This window comes from Callionymus lyra, chromosome 18 (assembly GCF_982586985.1).
Source record: "Callionymus lyra chromosome 18, fCalLyr1.hap1.1, whole genome shotgun sequence".
In the NCBI taxonomy this organism is placed as follows: Eukaryota; Metazoa; Chordata; class Actinopteri; order Syngnathiformes; family Callionymidae; genus Callionymus; species Callionymus lyra.
Genome location: NC_141835.1, coordinates 15,532,520 through 15,550,190, shown reverse-complemented (window position 1 = coordinate 15,550,190; position 17,671 = coordinate 15,532,520). Strand labels below are relative to the sequence as shown.

Here is a 17,671-nt window from a genome sequence, read left to right as displayed (position 1 = left end):
CATCACAAAAGAAAAAATACTCAATATTTTGTGCATCCTCATTATTCAGAAATAACAGCCTCTAAACGCTTCCTATAGCTTCCAATTAGGGTCTGAATTCTGGTGGAAAGTATTTTGAACCATTCTTCTTTACAGATCCTCTCCAGTTCAGTCAGGTTTGATGGTTTCCGAGCATGGACCCCCCGCTTTAAATCACACCATAAATGTTCAATAATATTCAGGTCTGGGGACTGAGATGGCCATTCCAGAACGCTATACTTGTTCCTCTGCATGAACGCCTTAGTCGATTTTGAGCAGTGTAGGATCATTGTATTGTTGAAAGATCCAGCCCCAGCACAACTTCAACTTTGTTACTGATTCCTGGACATTGTTCCCCAGAATCTGCAGATATTGAGAGGAATCCATGCGCCCCTCAACTTTAACAAGGTTCCCCGTCCCTGCACTGGCCACACAGCCCCCCTGGTTATGCCAAAATAACTCTATTTTAGTTTCATAGTCCACAGCACCTTATTCCAAAATGAAGCTGGCTTGTCCAAATGTGCTTTAGCATACCTCAAGCGACCCCGTTTGTGGCGTGTGCAGAGAAAAGGCTTTTTCCGCATTACTCTTCCATAAAGCATCTCCTTGTGTAAAGTGCGCTGAATAGTTGAACGATGCACAGTGACACCATCTGCAGCAAGTTGAAGTTGCAGGTCTTTGGAGCTGGTATGTGATCCTGCGCCTCTGTTTATCTGAGATGTTCCTTGGTCTGCCACTCCAGGCCTTAACTAGAACAGTGTCTTATATTTCCTCACAATGTTCCTCACAGTTGAAACTGAGAGCTTAAATCTCTGAGATAGCTTTCTATATCCTTCCCCTAAACCATGATGTTGAACAATCATTGTTTTCAGGTCATTTGAGAGTTTTTTTAAGGCGCCACTCTTTAGAGAAGATGCAAAGAGGAGAAACACAATTGGCCTCCTTAAATACCCTTTTCTCATGATTGGACTCACCTGTGTATGGAGTCCAAAGGTCACTGAGGTTACCAAACCAATTTTCGGTTCCAATAATTAGTGCTAAAGGTATTAAAATCAATAAGATATAAGGGTGCCTACATTTTATGAATTTATTCATGAACTCCTTGTATTGTTTAGTTTTTTTCCGATTAAGTGACAGCACTGGCCATAACAGTGATTGAAGAATGGAAAACAATCTTTGTCTAGATGGATGGGGGTCTACAATAAGAGATTTAGGTCCTCAAATCTGTCCACTTTGTAGCTAGGATTCAAAAAACGTTTTTTTCCAGTGATTGAACAAACTTTCCTTTTAGTAAAAAGTATTCTTCCTGAAAAGCCGAAGTAGTTTTAGGAACAAGGAGAATCCGGGCTTCTTCCTTAAGCCGCTGCCTCTGTGACCGGGGTATAGACAGTAAGAAAATTGATGGAGACCCTCCTTTAGCCGGACACCCGGTGACCCCTGCGAGACACACGACCAGATTAAGCTACAGTGGTCATTAGGACATCGGTGGAAAAAGAAACCGGCACTCTCACAAACTGTCTCTCTTTGTTCTGAAGTTACCTAACGACATCGTGATCGATGGCGCGGGAGGTTGTTTCTCTGGCGCTCCTGTCTTAACTAGTTCACGATGGTTTCTTAGTGTCACCCTGGAAACACAGTTCAGACCGGCTTCCCTGTCAAGGCTGCATCCTCTTCTTCCCCTCATGTGTCTCCCCGCCGGCGCCCGTGACAGATCACCTGCGTAGAGGCCCCACCATGTTCTTGCCCGGCGGTCCGACCCCCCTCTCATTAATGCCCAGGCTGGCGCGAGGGCCTGCGTGGCAGCACAAGACAAATAACGGTACCACTCAGCCATCACTTCTGCTGACAGAAATGCAGCCTACCGCACTATTTTGCCCTCAACTGGCTTCCTATCCGTTCCCTTTCCTGTGTCCTTCAAAAAAAAAAAGACCTCACAGGGCTCCACCGGCTGGTCTACTTATTTTCATCAAGGTGTGTCGCGGGTGGCCACGCTTACATGTGTGGATACACTGTAACCTCAATTTGCATCATGTTCGTACCAACCGGTGTCAACTTCGTCCATATATCTGGGATTGCATTTCGTTGGATTCTAAAGCGTTTTGTTCATTTGACGTTAAGGATGTAGACATTAAGCTAACAACGCACTTTTTGTAGTGCATTTAATCCCTACTTTCTAAAAATCTTTTAGTGTTTTGCACAGTGATTGATCAAGAATATGTTCCAGGGTTGAACGAGATTGTTCAGAGAAGGTGTATCTTAGACTGTGGCGGTAAAAGTCGAGGGAGTCCAAAAGAGTAAGTAAGTAATTTGTATTTATATAGCGCTTTTCCAGACCAGGGTCACAAAGCGCTTAAACAATCAAAACAATATTCAATAAAGTATATACTTTAAAGGGCAAGATAAAACTGATAACACAACAGGAGTTCCAGAAAATCAAGGAAAAGCCTGAACAAATAAAAATGTCTAGAGATGTTTCTCGAAGGAGTCATTCTGAATTAGAAAGATGCTGGTCTGCATCGAGTCATCTAACAACAGCCAAGATATTTTTATTATTCTACCTGTCAACAGCAGAGGAGGGGGATGAGGGAGGAGTTAGGGACATGGGGTCAGAGGTCAGGATATTTATTACATTTAATTCTATTGGTAAGGTCCAATACTCGTCCGTCTTTGGAGTAAAAGTAAAACAAATGTACCACACGCACCGCAAGTCTGAGAGAACTACAATTTAAGTCTATGCTGTATGTCTTGATACACGTATATTGGACAATAAAAATAACTTGATTTATATATATATATATAATAAACACAACAACAATATAGATTTGAGACTTAAAATGAAAGAAAATGAACAAAGTACCTGTTCCATGTTTTTCTGTCATTTTATCATCTTTCTCAGAAGTGAGGGAGGAGTTAGGGACACAGGGTCAGGGGGGAGGGATATTAATTTTAAATAATGTTATAAACACAACAATGAAAAACTGGAACTGTCGACTCTGCAAACAAACAAACAGAAAGAACAAAGAAAATGAGAGAAAATGGACTAAGTACCTGTTCTAAACTTTCACCGGTTTCCCCTAGACTTGCATGGGTCTGCCCCGAGGCCTCCTCCCAATAGAACACCTCAATAGGGAGGTTAGGTTAGGTTAGGCAGAACTTTATTGAAATTGTTTTTTCCAAATTATCCACAGCAAATACAGCAATTTTTCATAAAAAAGAATCAAAATAAGAACAAGAACAAAGAGAAATAAAGAGAAAGAACGAGATGATGCAATCTAAGTCTAAAGATAAAGATAAAGAACATAGATCAAAGAAAAGTAACAAAGAATACAATTATTAACATAGAACAGAACATGATACTTTTACTTCACTCCTGCCCCCGTTTAAGACTCCTACTTTTGGGTCACTCATGGATTACTGTCCAAGAAAGACTCCAGACTCTAGAAAACATGTATTTGATTTGAGATCTTGACGTCGGTGGAAAAAAATCCACTTGTCTTTTGACTTATGAGTGCAGACGCTCACACGTCCATCCCTCGCTCCAGTCAATTGGGTCCATTCAACACGGACACATTGTTGTATTGTGTCGGAGAATTGTCCCTTTAGAATCAGAAAAACCAGTTGAATCTTGATAAAAATATAAATGTTTGTCTTGACAGATTGTCTCCTCGTTTCTGTGTAGACTCTCCAGCTGGGTGGACCTGATTCCTCATGTTTCTTTAATTGTGATCGAGCAGGGTGTGTGTGTGTACATTTATCAGTGTGTGTGTGTGTGTGTGTGTAGAGAGAGAGAGCGCTAGTGCGAGCACATGAAACACAAAGGCTAATCATTAACGAGCTACTCAGCCCTGTTCATTTAAGTGTGGGAATCAGCAGGCCCATGACTGTCAATGTGTAATTAGCTGATTAATAAACGGGGGGAAGGCGCGTGCTCCAGCAATGATTGTTTTTAGAGAGCATCACATGAGAGCTTATTAAGATGGGAAGATGGTTCCATTCAGCCCCCCATTATCGCCCACAATAAATGTGTGTGTCGTGTAATTCCCCCATTGACGGGAAAAACCTTTACGTTGACCTTGATGTAGAGCCGCAATGTTTACGACGCATGTTTGCCGCGGCGGTTTGTGTATTCATGCGCTTTTTTAATCTGAGGCGACAATAGGAGGCTCTACATTGAGCTACTTCTACGATAGTTTAACAATGAGGCTATTTCATCGTAATCTAACATTGAATCTTGTGCTGTCGCGTATGCTAGTAGCACTTTCCTTTATCGCTGCTACTTGTATTCATAGAAGTACAGTATTGATGCTGTTCATGCTACAGTTGCTAAAGCTACTAAATCATCCAACTATTTTTTGGGGCGGGTCTACTTTGGAAAGCCCAGGGTCTCTCGATCAAATCTTTAAGACAGGATAAACCAAAACAACTTCTGCCCGCAACAATACCGTCGTCAATACATTGTTTACCGACAACTGCTGCTGATTTTAGTTTGCATTTTTACATCCTACCGCTGCTCAACCACAACCACCACTCCTTATACTCACTCTCCTGCCAGGTACTAGCAAGTTCTTGAAGTCACCTTCAGTCTGCACATTCACATGTTCCCTAAACCTTTCTGACAATCCTCTGAAGATTAAAAGTACAAATTTCAGACCGGGCGTCTTTTGACTGCCCCCGAAATGGTTTCGGGTGGAACCTGAGCAAACGGTTAGCCATCGTTCCCTCAAGAAAAATTAATCAATTATCTTGCCCGCCGGATCAGTTTGGGGAGGAAGTCATCTGGAAAGAGGCACAAGCAGATATAATGGGTCGCAGCAGAAGCACATGCCAGTGAACGCTGTAATGCCTAATCCTGGGAGACAGCCCACAGCCACAATGTCACTTCGAGTTGACTTGTCCTCACAGACCCCACTCTGAAGAAAACGTCTCGTGTGACTGCGGCTAACTTTTTGTGTGTGTGTGTGCGCGGGAGGGGGGGGCGAGGGGTTGGTCAGATTTATTTACCGGGCAAAGCAAAGCATGTTTGGATTGCAATCGTTTTAGACTTCCTCTGTCTTCAGGAAAATTGTGCCCCGATGGCTCCCTTCGCTTCCGGAGACGAAAGGCTTAAAGGTTAGCGGAGGAAGGAGTGCGTTCACATTTGATGGATGACGTTTGAAAACATGGCACGTCCAGCAGTGGACCGGGTTGTAGGTGTTGATCCAGAGGAGCAGCACAGATTGGAGCTTTAATAGCCGTGTCCACAAGTCATCTGAGGCCCAATTGGATTTGGCTGACTTGACCAGAAGCTCATTAATACTCAACTATTAAAAAGGGATTGATTCAAACTCTGGTAGCAGACGCCGATAACTGAGGGACCACCAAACCAAAATTTCCTCCTGATACTACTGGAGATTTTAACTGTCTATCTTTTCTACAGCGACCACCCCTTATCACCAGAGGGAAGAGACGAGAGGGAACGGCTTCAACCTGGAGTCTTTGGGGGCCGCAGGGGGACCAAGTCCGTCGACTTCACATTGTTCCTCGTCCACAAAGACTGAGAGTCCATCCTTCTTCCTGGACGAGCAGTGACTTTTGCTCCGCGGACTTTTAAGAAACGAGCTGTTTAGAATAGCACAACTTCAACATCAGCATGTACCGACCCCCCAGTCCTCCCAGGAGGTTCTTCAAAGCATGACAACTATAAACTAACTCAAACGTCTCAAGAAGGCAGCTTTTCAAGAGGATCCAGTCTTCTGACCATCGGCTCCATTCCCACATCTCAACCCATTTTACATATGACGTCAGCAGCGACACCAGGATGAGGTGATGCTGAGCACTATGAACTGCTCACAAGTTGCACAATATCAGTACAAGTCCAACTTAAAAATGTCAAAAGGCTGCTTAAGTACCTCCTATATTTAAGCTAACAGTACAACATTTGCCTCATTACAAAGGTGCTCACACTTTTGTAGGACAGCATTAGTAACACATGGGTAAAAAAAAGGGTGGTTTACTAGTTCGTTCCTGCATTGATGGTCTCGGTCGTGGAGTCATTAAGTTCAGCCAGCGTTAGAATGTCGATCGACCACGTGCCGCGAGAGCGCCCTAGAGAAGAGACCGCCCGCAGAGAATCACATAAGACCACCTATTAACATGGATTTGAACCACCACAGTTTTTACAAAGGTGCCCATTAGCACAACACACGGCGCAAAGCAGCCGCAGTCCTCGGAGGGCTTCGCTTTGTTCGCCCCTCGCTCACCATCCATATTCAAATTCCACCCAAATGTAAGTTCAAGGCCAGAAGCAGTTTGGTTTGTACTATTTATTTTTCTCCCGGGTCCTTCTGGAGGTGTCACAAGTCCAACCTCCTTTTTTGTAATTTAGATATTAGGTGTGATATTCCATTGCTCTTTGCAAACTTACCGTGATTTTTGAACATTATTAGGGCGATCCGTACTCTCCTTTGAAGTGGTGATACTGTTGCCTAAAGCTTAACCTCCGGGAGATATCTTGAGAAGATTCCAGAGCATTACATCAACACTTATTGAAATGAACCTAAAGATCCGCTTTGGACAGCAGCTCATAAATGCAAACAATTTGTTTTTCAACTTCCAAAAGTGGGGAAACAATTATATGTATAACTGTGCTTCAAGTAGACGTCTCTCGATCAATGCAGGTTATTTCCTGTGAAACCGTTAAATATGTAGACATTTAGTTTGGTCCGCGGCTGGGACTGTGGTTTAGACTTTGGCCCTTCACCTGACTTGGTTCGACACCCTTTATCTATTCCCTTCGGGGCCCCCCTGAAAACCCCCGACAACCCTAGTTGAGGGGGTATTCATGTAGCAATCTTAGCGTCCATTTGGATCAACCGCAGTTACGCTGACAAAGTGCACTTTGGGTATTGATCACCAGGCATTTCAGCCACATTCGGACTCTCTTTTCCGACACTTTAGAGCCTCATTTTGACGATGACTCACATTTAGTTGAATGAGATTTGCCAATTAACGTGAGTTATATGTCGGCAATAATCCAAAGCGAGGAGCTTTACGTGATCGCGTTGGCCGGCGGATGACATTTATAAATGCTGTGTGTGCACACTCGTCTAAATGGACGCCTCATTCCTAGACATTCCACCACAGAAAATCCGTCAACGCGGAGGCTCGGACCGTCCCCCGGCCCCTCTTCCCCCCCCACAAATGGCTTCTGCGGCAGCAGGACCCTAAAAGAGCAAGGGAACGTTTGATTGATATTAATGACATCAAGTGATACGTTCTCATGATGATAATACACTCAACAGAGCAGAGAACCGACTGGTGTCATGTGACATGGGTTAGCTGAGCTAAAGCTAGTCCTGGAAAGTTGGGGGTTTTTTTTTCAAGCTCCTGAAGTAATGCTTGTGTGATACCGTCGCTGACCTCGCGGGTGTGATTCACAGCTCGACCAGGCGCGAGCCGGAGGTCAACTGTCGGCCCGGCCTCGCGCCAGAACTGATGAAGTCACCGCCGTAGCCACCTCCTGATATCCAGGGAACGATAGTGATCCGTTTCCTGATTGTTTATAACATCAGCCAGACCATTAGCTGATTCTTTTCAGTGTCGGAACTGGTTGAAGTTTTCTGTCGTCAAACTAAAAGTAAAATGGCTGCCCAGTTTCAAGAAATGTGAGAAAATTTGCAGCCAAGTTATACCGTTAAACACTACTTTTGTCCGCTGTGTCCTTAGCTTAGACCGCGTTAGCTAGCCTGCCTAATCCGAAGCCACAATGGCGCCAACCAATGTTTGTCCATGGAAATAAATTTCCGGGGAAATGAAGGGGGGAAACGGCTTTCCTCAACCGCCCCGTTACAGTGAAGGGATCCAGCGGGGCGGTGCCACTCATATTTCATCCCAGGTAAAGATTACCTGTCAGGCCCGCCGGAGATGTATTGATCTGTTTTGCTTTTTCCGCCAGCAATCACTCGACAAAGGCAGCGATGAGGCGAGTGAATGAGTGATGCCCGGTCCACCCGCCGCACACTGCTGGTGTCCACCGGTGTGATGAGGAAGAGATCACGGCGTCATAAACTCTGCTTGAACCCCCCCCCCTCGCGCCTCCGTCTCCTAGTAGGTCAGTCCGGTCTTAGCTAGCTTGTTAGTGACGTTTTGTTTAGCAGGTAAATGAGTCGCTCCGGTTCCGGCGGTCACTCGTTCGACTCGAGGGCTGCACCGTCACTGACATCGGTTGCACGTTTGAATCGCTTTTACTGTGGAGTTCGACCTTTTTATGTCGCTTTAGCAAAAACACTTTCTAATTTTGACTTCTGGCTAATGTATATAACAACTCAAACATTCATTGGTGACCAGGATTTAAAATGTATTTTAAAATACGGGCAGAATTGTACCCTAACTTATCTTAAACTAATCTGATGTAACTGTCCGTGTCTTACAAAAAATATTTTTTTAAACTGCCCTTTAACTCTAACTTTAAGGATTTTTGGAAAACTTTGAAAACTCATTAAACAAAACTGCAGATTTTTTTTACCGAAATAATCCTGCAAAATAAGACCACTATGTGTTTTTGTCTTCGGTCCCTTTAATCGTCATTTATTAGTCAAGAAGGATCCCGGGTTATACGCGAATACAGGTTTTAAACTTATCCTAGTTTTAGTACTTTAAATATGTCTAGTAAATGTATTTTTTGTCATAGTTTGCAATCCAAGACATCCCTCTGTGTTTAAAAAGAGCCCAATAACCTTCACTTGGCATCAAAGGGTCACTGGTCATAATGTAACGGCTGATTAGTGTCTGTATATAGTGTCGCCCGAATTTACTTCTCCAGTCTCACGTTTTCCTCTGCAGCTCATCCTCACAAACAAATCGTTCACGTCGACGACTCTTTTTATCCATGATTTCTTGGATCTCTGGTTATCTGACGACTCGTCTCATCGCTGGTTATCTCCGTCTGTAACAGTTGTTGACGCCATCATTGCTAATGACCTGCAGAGGGTTAACCCTCGACCTCGTAGAGTTTGAGTGCGTCGCGCCCGAGCGTCGACGGAGCCACACGACCTCCCTCTGTTTGCATGACCGTTTGTGTTGTTCCGACTTGTATTTATTCCAAATCTCTGTGTGCAATAAACTAGATCTGGATCGTTTATGTTTGATGTCTTGTTCAACCCGGTTTCAACAAGTCATTTTTTAAAAATTGAACAAAAAAACCCATTATATTGATTTATTGTAACATTTTTCAGCAGCGTCCTATGAAATAATGTATTATAATTATAAATGTTGATAGTATGTAAGTTTAATTATATAATAATTATCAATTATGCACAGAAAAAAAATAATTAAAAACTATTTATCAACATATATTTATATATTCAATAAACAGTCATGATGATGTTACATTACCACAAAATGTTTATTTGTCGTAGTCTTTGTTTAATTTTTACGTGTTGTTGCAAAATATAGAAACTTTAAATTACAAAATAATTAACAAAATAACAATTCAAATCAATTACCGTGTTAGGGAATAGGATGTTAAATATTTTATGAAATTACATAAATAAAAATGACAAGGAATAAACTATTAATAATTTAATATAGTGGAAAATAGTTCAAACATAATGTAAACGTTAGAATTTTCGCATAATTGTATGAATTTATTGAGACTATTTAAGGAATAAAACATGGTGATAATTAAAATAATGTTTAAAACTATTAAAATACTTGGAAGAAATATTAAAAGTTGAACAAATTAGAGCTTAAAATGAAAATAAAAGAGTTTTTGGAGGCAAAATAGAAAAAACAAAATGGCCGCCTGTGAAGCGTCCTTAACGACCAGCCGTGTTCCGTTCCTAAGGCCACACTTGAAGCGTCGAGGCAGCAGGAGACGAGTGTGGAGGTGACCCTGGAGGACGAGGTTTTGTCAGCGACGCTCCATCACGCCGTCGTTATCAGCGCTGACTATGACGGAGGATGTTATGAAGCGGCGTCGCACATATTTCCTCCCTAATGGAGGATCCACGTAACGGTGTTCTCGAGATAGCGTCCGCCTGACGCCGCCATGCGTCTCGTCGTACCCGCTCTCGGGGCCCAGATCCCGGCGAGGGGGCTTCTGGGGGCGTCCCACCGCGAGCGACATCGGTTTTCATTTGAGCTGGCAGGCTAATCAGAGCGTGGCGAGCTGACGCACGCGGAAAGTTGTGCTTCCTGACAGCCAATAAAAACTCCTAATCTTCCAAGAGTTACTCGCCAGGAGCATCCATCACGACGCCGCCGCACACGCCGGAGACAAACGAGTCCGTGTTCTGGTGCTGAAGGGGTGATTAAGAACAGCGCCCCCTTCAGTCTGGTGGAGTCGGCGACACGGTGGACGCACCGTCTGGTGAGTGAAAATAATGGGAGACTAGAGAGAAGTGGGGGAGGAGGGAAGATGAGCGGATCACCGGTCGACCCTGGAGAGCTGGGACCTGCAAGGCACTAGAAAACATGATCACTTCTTCTTTCCATTTTTTTCATCTTTCTTAACTTTATTTTGTTCAACGTGCACTTTTTTTTAGATACTTTTTTCATCCTCTTTTCATTTCCCTTTTCAATGATTGTCTTTCTTTTATTCTTCTATCATTCCTCAAACATTTTTATTTCACCTCTTTCTACTTTTCTTCTCCTTTTCTGATTTATATTTACTTATTTATCACTTGTTTTCATTTTCTCTCTTCTCCTTTTCTTTCTTTCCTTCCTTTGTTCTCTACTTCTTATTCTTTTTACTTCTTCTTCTTCCATCTTTTCTTCATTCCTTTTATGTAATTTAAACCATGATAAAGTTGTTTAAATGATTGTAACTTCTTTATTTGTTGCAAGCAAAAGGTCTCAAATTCTGACGATGAGCTGCTTGGTGGAAGTCTGCGCTCGCTTTTCTAGTGACGGTCGTGAGTGTATTTTTCTGTTGTTGTCTTGTGTTACTGTAGAATAAACGAGTGTTGTCACTTTCTTAAGAGTCACAGACGTGCAGTGAACACTGAGGCTCTTACTTAAGGTCCAGCCTATAGATGGGGGGTCTGCGGGACCTCATGAGAACTGGGGAGGCAACCGGAGCGAACGGAAAAAGGACGCCTTGGACGGCCATTTATGAGAGTGCTTCTTAGATTAAAATAGCTTTTCTCCGTGTGTGTGTTTGTGTTTGTGTGTGTGTGTGTGTGTGTGTGTGTGTGTGTGTGTGTGTTTATGAAGCGGATGGAGGGAGCCGTCGTGGCTCTAAGTGATCGGCAGAAGAGTGTGTGGAGGCAGAATGAAGAGGTGAGGCTGGATTGAGACGTTTATTAAGTCGAAGCAAAAACCTTCTGATACGTCCAGATTGTTTATTGATTTTTGGGTTTCGCCTGGTCGCGCTCGAGTAATCGCCTCCTCTGCCGCTCGCCGCCCGCCGCCGCCACTCTGACACCCCAGCAGCTGCGGCGGGGTTCGAAAAGGGAGGCGACCACTTCCTGCTGCAGGAGGACACTTGCCGTGAGTTCCAAACGTGCACACTTGATCTCATGACCTTATGAACTTTTACCCTGAAACCTACTGACTCCTTCAAGAAACATCTTAACACGTTTTTATTTGTTCAGGCTTTTCCTTGATTTTCTGGAACTCCTGTTGTGTTATCAGTTTTATCTTGATCTTTAAAGTATATACTTTATTGAATATTGTTTTGATTGTTTAAGCGCTTTGTGACCCTGGTCTGGAAAAGCGCTATACAAATAAAAATTATTTACTTACTTACTTACTTTGTTAAAAGTGGGTTATATAAAAAAGGGTTATTATTGTGTTATTTTTGGAAAATAATAAGCGCAGAGTTTTATCAAATAAATGAGTGTAAAATACTTAATATGTTAATATAAAACTTGATAATAAAATGTTTTATATACTTAAATAGTCATGAAACTGATAACTTGACGTGATTTAGGAAAGTATCGCAAAGAAAAAAGTGAGTGTAGCGAAGCGCATCCACGCAACCCTTTCTCGCTATCACCATAAAAGGTAGGTGGTCATAATGTAGTGGTTTAATCTTCCCGTTCTTTAGTAAGTAAAAGAAATCATCCACACGCACGAGTGTGTGTGTGTGTGTGTGCGAGCGCGAGTGTTAGCTGGAGTTCAGCGGCGCCGCTGACATCAATCTGCCTGTTCTTTATTAGCCGGAGCACTGAGGTGGAACTGACTGCGGTGTCCGCAGATGGACTGGAGCCCGGAACACCCGGGTCCCCGGTCGCCCGGCTGACAATACGATCAATAACCACACGCTCATTACAGGCGAGTCGGGGACCCCTCCTCTCTCTCTCTCTCCCCCTCTCTCTCCCTCTCTCTCCGGCTGCCTCACCTCTTCACGTTGGAATCGAGCGGAAGGTTGTCGAGACCTTGCTCCAGATCCAGCGGATTCAGGACCGGAGCCGGACGGCGGTCCGCAGGAAGAACCCCCGCGCCCATAAATGGTAATGTCCTCCACTTGCTTTCCTCATAAAGCATAATAAAGGGGGCCATAAATTCAGCCAATTAGCCGCGTCCATCAGTCGTCCTTAATTGGAGTGTGGTGACTGGCTGCAGGACGACCTTGTGCGCCGGAGACAAGATGGACGACGAGGCCGCGGGGGTGGGGGGGGGGGGAGGGGGTGTGGTGGCGGTGGTGGTGGGGTGGCAGTTGGGGGGGTCGGGCGGCTGGTCCTTAAATCAAAAGTGTCTACGAGCTGTAGTTAAGGATCAGATCGTCTTCGGCTCACCCCGTTTTGAAGGTAGAGGTCACGTGGGGTCAACACCTGAGGTCAAGTCTCCGCGATAACGAAAGAGAAGGAGGTGAAGGTTCACGACTTCTGGGATGTTCTCCAAGATACATTTAGTTTTGAAAAAAAACAAAAACAGTTGTAAGAAATACTTAAAGGTAACTTACGCCTGAGATTTGAGACTAGAGGTCACCTCAGGGGTCACCTGAGGTCAAGTCTCTTCCAGGATTCTTCATCAAATACATTCACAAAAACTTAATATGAATATTTCCACACGTGAGGAGAAACTTAAAGAAAGTTAAATCTTCAAGTATTTTTACATTTTTCAATTATAACAAATAATCCAATTAATCTCAATTCTCAAATTATCCAAATAAATGTGTATTTCAGAATCACAAAATAATTAAAAAGAATGAATATAAAATATTGTAATTCAATTAGAAAAATATACACAAAAATTAAAGTTACCTGATGAGTTTGGGCCTCTTTGCTTCACCCGCTGCCCCCACGACCCCACCTAAGATGAGCTCGCATTATGTTGCGATGACAAAAGAGGTTTTGACCCGTAGCCATTAGCACCGTGTTAATTATTCAAGTTTCTATCATGACTCTTGCACGACCCTTGACCCCCCCCCCCTCCCTCGCCGTCTTCCCAACTCTCGCCACCTTCGGTCGGCGTCTCTCCTCGAGCGCTCAAACCTGAGACCTCTGCTTCCGATCCGGGACTATCTCGTGACACGGCGGCAAACACAGAAGCGTTTGTCCCGCCCCGGGATTGGAACTACAGACCCGACTGAAGATCCCCGTGGACAGCCGCTTCCTGTTCCTCTTCAGTTCCGCCAGATAATTCCGTCGTCGAGCGTTTGAACCGCGGATGAGCAGGAAAAAGTCCAAACGATCCTCCTGGACGATTATGACCAGTCAGGGAAAAGTTAGCATTAGCATCTACAGTTAGCATACCTGGCGGCTAGCCTAAGCTAATCCTCCTCGTTTAAATTAAATTGTCAGGTTTGTTGACGGTAAACGGGCCTCATGTCTCCAGTGGACGGTGTGGGGCTTCAGGGTGTCAAATGTCCCGGTTCTTCTGCCTCCGCCTCGTGGCCGGACCTCAATGAGACCCTTTGATGGTTTTCGGCCCCCGAGGCCTTTCAACAGGTCTCTCCGCGAGCTGGGTTTGCACGGAGCACGACACCTGGCAGGTCCACGAGACCACAACAAAGACGGCTCTGTGAGGCGTTTATTGGACGAGATGTTCGGCTCGCTTCGACTTTTTTTTTTAATCAGAAGAAGGACGGAGGAAGGAGACAGGAAGACACGAGGCCAGTCGGGAGAACATTCCGGGCTTGAGTTGAAAACACACACAGAAAATGTAAAGTTTGAATCTTTTTCATGAAAATTTGCAAGAAAGGAAATGTAAAGACTCAATCAGACACGCCGGACATCCCACAGACCGGCGTCGGCTCGTTCACGGATCATCCTGTGGTTTGTCGCCTCTTGCAAACACCCAGCTATGGATCATCACTGAAAAAAAGGACTCTCAATTTGTTCGCCACCATCTTGTGGACCCTTTTAATATTGCGTTTTGTTTGGACTCCTATTCGTTTTTTGTATATTACAATGTATTTGATCAAGTTACCTCATGTGTCGTGCATTACTTCCTGGGTTTTCTTGATAATCTGTCTTGACAGGTTTATTTGTTTCTTTCTAGTTAGCTAACAACTAGCTTCATTTTATATCCAAGCATGAACTTGCAGAGAAAACTTTCCACCGATAAGTCTCCATCCCACGACTCCGTGCTATGTCGCTAACTAGCGCGCTAGCTTTGTGCCTCGCAGCGAGGATGTGAAACAGTTGATCGTCAAAGTCGCTCCAGTCGAATTAAAACGTTTGTTGACCCGCTTTACATAAAGGAAAATAATCTCCTCTCGTAAACAATCACGGCGTCATAAAAACCGCTCGGGCTTAAAAAAAGCGTCAGCTCTGAATAATAACAGTTGTTTGTGTCGACGCGGCGGCGGCGGATGTTTGCCTGTGATGTATGTTGTCTTCTCCGCAGCTGCGGCGCAACCTTCCACGCCTGTAAATCACCCGCCAGAACCGGGGCGGCTGATATTCCGCCGCCGCCGCGTAGCCTCCTCTCGTCACGTTAGCGTGTTTGCGTTCTCGCCGCTTTGATCGAGGATGACCTCGGCCTCCCTTGGAGGTCACCGCTCCCTCGCCCGCCGCCCGCCGCCCGCCGCCCGCCGCCCGCCGCCGCCGCGCATATACAAATCACCGCCGCCTTGTTAGCATACTTTAGTGAAGATGTCGGCGTTTACGAGAGGCCGCCTTGGCGAGCGGGTCTGACCCGGGGACGTCACCGCTGTAAATGGAGAGTCGTGGGAGAGAAGCCGGACGGGAATAGATTGTGTAGCAGCGTTGTGTAACGAGAGATGTTGTTTACTAGCCTGTTGTTGTTTGTCATCAATAACTGACAGTACATTTTTCAAATGTGTGTAAATGTGCAACTTTAAATGCTCCGTAAATAACTTAAAATGGAGGATTTATTCGACTCATATTTGAACTCAACGACTTTTTGTTGTGTGTGTGTCTCTGTGTGTGTGTGTGTGTCGCCGTCATTAGATTGTTAATCTCATTTCCTTTCTGATGATTGAAAACGGAGCGAGTGAGTTTATCAGGCAGATAAATGGACGCGAGATCTAATCTGTCACGCGGAGGTTGTGGGTTCACCTGCCAGCAGACAATCAGGTGTGGAAGGGCGAGCGCTCGCCGGCTCCTGGCTCGCCCGCACCTGACGGTTCCATCAATTAACCCACAATCAGGCGGAGGATATTAAAAAACGTACAGGAAGTCCATTACGTTTGACCTCTTTTTTGATGGAATTAGCGATATTTGAGATTCAATTCAGAGAATGTTAATTTAATCTATTGGACGATCACAGAGAAACTTGATTGTTGACCTTGGTATGGTTGCACGTTTCTAAACAACATGGAAACATAAAAACTGTTACATTGTTACATTTTCACTCGGCTGCCTGAGCTACACTCTGAGTATCTTCTGGATGAGTTTCTCTGTGAAACATAAACTTTGATAGAGGTTAATCTGAAGTCCAAGATGGCTGAACGATCACTTGCGTCCTTTTTTTCTTGCACTCAACTGCTCAGCCTGTTCCTGTTCTAAAGTCACAGAGCTACTTCCTGTTCCAACAACACTCAGCTACTTCTTGTTCTAAAGACACACATCTACTTCCTGTTCCAAAGACACTCAGCTACTTCCTGTTCTAAAGACACACAGCTACTTCCTGTTCCAAAGACACTCAACTGCTTCCTGTTCTAAAGATACACAGCTACTTCCTGTTCCAACAACACTCAGCTACTTCCTGTTCCAACAAAACTCAGCTACTTCTTGTTCTAAAGACACACATCTACTTCCTGTTCCAAAGACACTCAGCTACTTCCTGTTCTAAAGACACACAGCTACTTCCTGTTCCAAAGACACTCAACTGCTTCCTGTTCTAAAGATACACAGCTACTTCCTGTTCCAACAACACTCAGCTACTTCCTGTTCCAAAGACACTCAGTTACTTCCTGTTCCAACAACACTCAGCTACTTCCTGTTCTAAAGACACACATCTACTTCCTGTTCCAAAGACACTCAGCTACTTCCTGTTCCAACAACACTCAGCTACTTCCTGTTCCAACAACACTCAGCTACTTCTTGTTCTAAAGAAACACATCTACTTCCTGTTCCAAAGTCACTCAGCTACTTCCTGTTCTAAAGACACACAGCTACTTCCTGTTCCAAAGACACTCAACTGCTTCCTGTTCTAAAGATACACAGCTACTTCCTGTTCCAACAACACTCAGCTACTTCCTGTTCCAAAGACACTCAGTTACTTCCTGTTCCAACAACACTCAGCTACTTCCTGTTCTAAAGACACACATCTACTTCCTGTTCCAAAGACACTCAGCTACTTCCTGTTCCAACAACACTCAGCTACTTCCTGTTCTAAAGACACACATCTACTTCCTGTTCTAAAGACACTCAGTTACTTCCTGTTCCAACAACACTCAGCTACTTCCTGTTCTAAAGACACACATCTACTTCCTGTTCCAAAGACACTCAGCTACATCCTGTTCTGGCAACTTCTACCCTACTCCCTGTTCCGACGACACTAAGGTACTTCCTGTTCTGACAACACTCAGCTACTTCCTGATCCAAAGACATTCAACTACTCCCTGTTCTGACAACATTTACCTACTCCCTGTTCCAAAGACACACAGCTACTTCCAGTTCCGACCACACTTGGCTACGTCTTGTTCCGACAACTCTAAGCTACTTTCTGTTCCAAAGACACTTGGCTACTTCCTGTTCCAACGACACTAAGCTACTTCCTGTTCTGACAACACTCTGCTACTTCCATTTCCGACCACACTTGGCTACGTCTTGTTCCGACAATACTTAACGACTTCCTGTTTTAACGACACCTAGCTACTTTGGGAAACAGTCAGCTATTTGCTCTCAAGGCAATACTTTTTAAAATAAAATGTTCTGTTCTGCTTACATTTCTTTCAGCCACTTCCTGTTTGGGTGAAACCTGTCCACTTACCTTTTGGGCGACATTCTCATAACTTCCTCTTCATGCAATATTCGGCTTCTTCCTGTTTGGGCAAATTTTAGCTTATATATAGATATTTATATTTTCATTTGTATTAATCACTTCACTGTCAAACAAAGCGGGTCATGTGACCTCAAACATCTGGACCCCCCAGTGGGTGCTTGTGGAGTCTTCCTGATTTACTTCCTGATTTACTTCCTTTATCACCTTCTTTAAAAATCCGACACACACAGCTGCCGCGCTCGTCTTATCTCCACACGTTTGCTCGCAAACACGCCGCCCGTGTGCATTTATTTATTCGTTATATTCCCTAATT

General features: G+C 44.2%; 1 protein-coding gene across 3 annotated transcripts in view; it reads left to right on the top strand.

The window, feature by feature from the left end:
- Positions 1 to 9,134, top strand: part of LOC148060674 (G patch domain-containing protein 2-like) — a 32,332-nt gene extending 23,198 nt beyond the window's left edge. For 2 of the 3 annotated variants that reach the window (XM_087780475.1, XM_087780474.1), the window contains exon 10: positions 5,435 to 9,134. In XM_087780475.1, the coding sequence (XP_087636601.1) occupies positions 5,435 to 5,586 (152 nt within the window). In that variant the 3' untranslated portion in view covers positions 5,587 to 9,134. The remainder of the gene's footprint in view (positions 1 to 5,434) is intronic. The other variant, XR_015709311.1, reaches the window with a different exon arrangement.
- The last annotated feature ends 8,537 nt before the right edge of the window (positions 9,135 to 17,671 follow it).